Source organism: Hyla sarda, chromosome 2 (assembly GCF_029499605.1).
Source record: "Hyla sarda isolate aHylSar1 chromosome 2, aHylSar1.hap1, whole genome shotgun sequence".
Lineage (NCBI taxonomy): Eukaryota > Metazoa > Chordata > Amphibia > Anura > Hylidae > Hyla > Hyla sarda.
In genome coordinates, this window is record NC_079190.1 from 54,093,296 (window position 1) to 54,095,842 (window position 2,547).

At 47.9% G+C, this 2,547-nt stretch overlaps 1 protein-coding gene across 1 annotated transcript; it reads left to right on the forward strand.

Annotated features, from left to right (window-relative positions):
* The first annotated feature begins 630 nt into the window (after positions 1–630).
* On the forward strand, positions 631–2,079 carry GSX1 (GS homeobox 1). The gene is made up of 2 exons (XM_056561820.1): positions 631–1,110; positions 1,551–2,079. Exons 1-2 carry the CDS (start codon positions 729–731, stop codon positions 1,904–1,906), a joined length of 738 nt encoding a protein of 245 aa, XP_056417795.1. The 5' UTR covers positions 631–728; the 3' UTR covers positions 1,907–2,079.
* Positions 2,080–2,547: the final 468 nt, after the last annotated feature.

Here is a 2,547-nt window from a genome sequence, read left to right on the forward strand (position 1 = left end):
TTCAGCACCACACTAGTGGCCAGCACCCGGGGCGCACTCACCACTCTCTAGAGACTTCCCAGTTTGGAAACAGCACTCTCTGGAGACAGGACTCAGAAGTGACTACTATCCAGCCAGCACCCAGTCCATGAAGTGACTACTATCCAGCCTGCACCCAGTCCATGAACTGACTACTATCCAGCCGGCACCCAATTCCATGAAGTGACTACTATCCAGCCTGCACCCAGTCCATGAAGTGACTACTATCCAGCCTGCACCCAGTCCATGAAGTGACTACTATCCAGCCTGCACCCAGTCACTGAAGTGACTACTATCCAGCCTGCACCCAGTCCCTGAAGTGACTACTATCCAGCCTGCACCCAGTCCCTGAAGTGACTACCATCCAGCCTGCACCCAGTCCCTGAAGTGACTACTATCCAGCCTGCACCCAGTCCCTGAAGTGACTACTATCCAGCCTGCACCCAGTCCCTGAAGTGACTACTATCCAGCCTGCACCCAGTCCCTGAAGTGACTACTATCCAGCCTGCACCCAGTCCCTGAAGTGACTACTATCCAGCCTGCACCCAGTCCCTGAAGTGACTACTATCCAGCCTGCACCCAGTCCCTGAAGTGACTACTATCCAGCCTGCACCCAGTCCCTGAAGTGACTACTATCCAGCCTGCACCCAGTCCCTGAAGTGACTACTATCCAGCCTGCACCCAGACCCTGGACCCAGCACCCTGCACTCATGCCTCGCTCATTCCTAGTTGACTCCCTCATCCTCAGGGAAACCAACGAGAAGAAGGATGAGAACAGTCCACCCCTCTTCCCGTATGCCATGCATCCTGCAAACACCCTGCACGGACTGTCTGCCGGCTCCTGCCACTCCAGGAAAGGCGGTCTGCTGTGTGTCTGCTCCATGTGTGTCACAGCCTCCCAGCTCCATGTTCCTCCGCCGGGCATCCCCCTTCTGAAGGCTTCCTTCTCCTCCTTCAGCTCCCAGTACTGCCCCACAGCTCTAGGAAGACAACACTCGGGATCTTCAGCCCTGAACCTCAGCCATGCTCCAACCATTTACCAGGCGTCCTACCCTGTTCCAGACCCCAGGCAATTCCACTGCATCTCAGTTGGTAAGTGCTCCAGATCCTCAGGTTGCATTGAACTTTTTGAAGTTTTTTTTTTCCCCCCTCTGTCTTTCCTAACTTTCCTAAAGAAGGAACTTGCTTCCATGTTTCTATCTGCAAATGTAGCTGCACTATTTATCTGTATATTAAATTCATAGGCAATGAGGATGTTATGGATTTGCTATGCCAGTGTTTCCCAAGCAGGGTGCCTCCAGCTGTTGCAAAACTACAACTCCCAGCATGCCCGGGCATGCTGGGAGTTGTAGTTTTGCAACAGCTGGAGGCACCCTGCTTGGGAAACACTGTGCTATGCTATGATGTATACTCAACTTTAACAAACTTTTCTTGACTATTCATCCCCTATGCATAAGTTCCATATAAGTGCATATATGTTTACTTGCTATGTCTTCTATGTTGACAGACCATTGTTTTCTTTCTCCTTACAGACAGCTCCTCCAGCCAGTTGCCCAGCAGTAAGAGGATGCGCACAGCCTTCACCAGCACTCAGCTCCTGGAGCTGGAGAGAGAATTCGCCTCCAACATGTATTTGTCCAGGCTCAGGCGCATTGAGATAGCCACTTACCTGAACCTCTCCGAAAAACAGGTGAAAATCTGGTTCCAGAACAGAAGAGTAAAGCACAAGAAGGAAGGAAAGAGCAGCTCACACAGGAGCAGTCCCCACAACTGCAAATGCTCATCCTTCTCATCCACAAAGTGTCTGGAGGATGAGGATGAGGATGACCTGGTCCTTTCTCCTTCATCCTCAGACAAGGAAGACAGAGACCTTTCTCCAAGCCCATAAACCCCTGAACCTAGACAAAAAAGACTATAAGGCACTTGGCCTATTTTTTTTGTATGTATGAGGCAACTTGTATATAAACTACTAGACCCAACTGGTGGCAACTCAGAAGTTACCAATGACACCATCAAAACTGAGTTTAGATATGAAATGTCTCCACATTGAGCCCCTGCTTCAGTGTTTCCCAACCAGTGTGCCTCCAGCTGTTGCAAAACTACAACTCCCAGCATGCCCGGACAGCCTTCGGCTGTCCGGGCATGCTGAGAGTTGTAGTTTAGCAACAGCTGGAGGCACACTGGTTGGGAATTACTACAATGCTTGAAGGACACTTTAGATACCGCAATGTGCCAAATTCTGCCTCGTCCCCTGTGAATACTGTATGTCTGGAAATCCACCGTCTGTATAATATGTTTTATTTCTGTATTGTTTCTGTATAGTCAAATATTTATTTATTTATGTAAAAGAAATAAAAATAAAAAACAACAATTTTTTTTCCATAAGTAAAATGTATCATTGTCTGCTTTCTTTAAAAAAAAAAAAAAAAAAGAAGAAGGAAATTAAGTTGTTATATTATTTGGAATATTTATCAGGGGGTTTAAATTAAAGGTTGAGGATAAAAGCCGCAGAATTGATAAGATATGACA

What these genes read in the sequence shown, in the direction of transcription:
- GSX1 (XM_056561820.1), top strand. Translation starts at nt 729, where the DNA reads ATGCCTCGCTCATTCCTAGTTGACTCCCTCATCCTCAGGGAAACCAAC. An exon ending in ATTCCACTGCATCTCAGTTG is followed by an intron (nt 1,111 to 1,550) that starts GTAAGTGCTCCA and finishes TTCTCCTTACAG; the next exon opens with ACAGCTCCTCCAGCCAGTTG.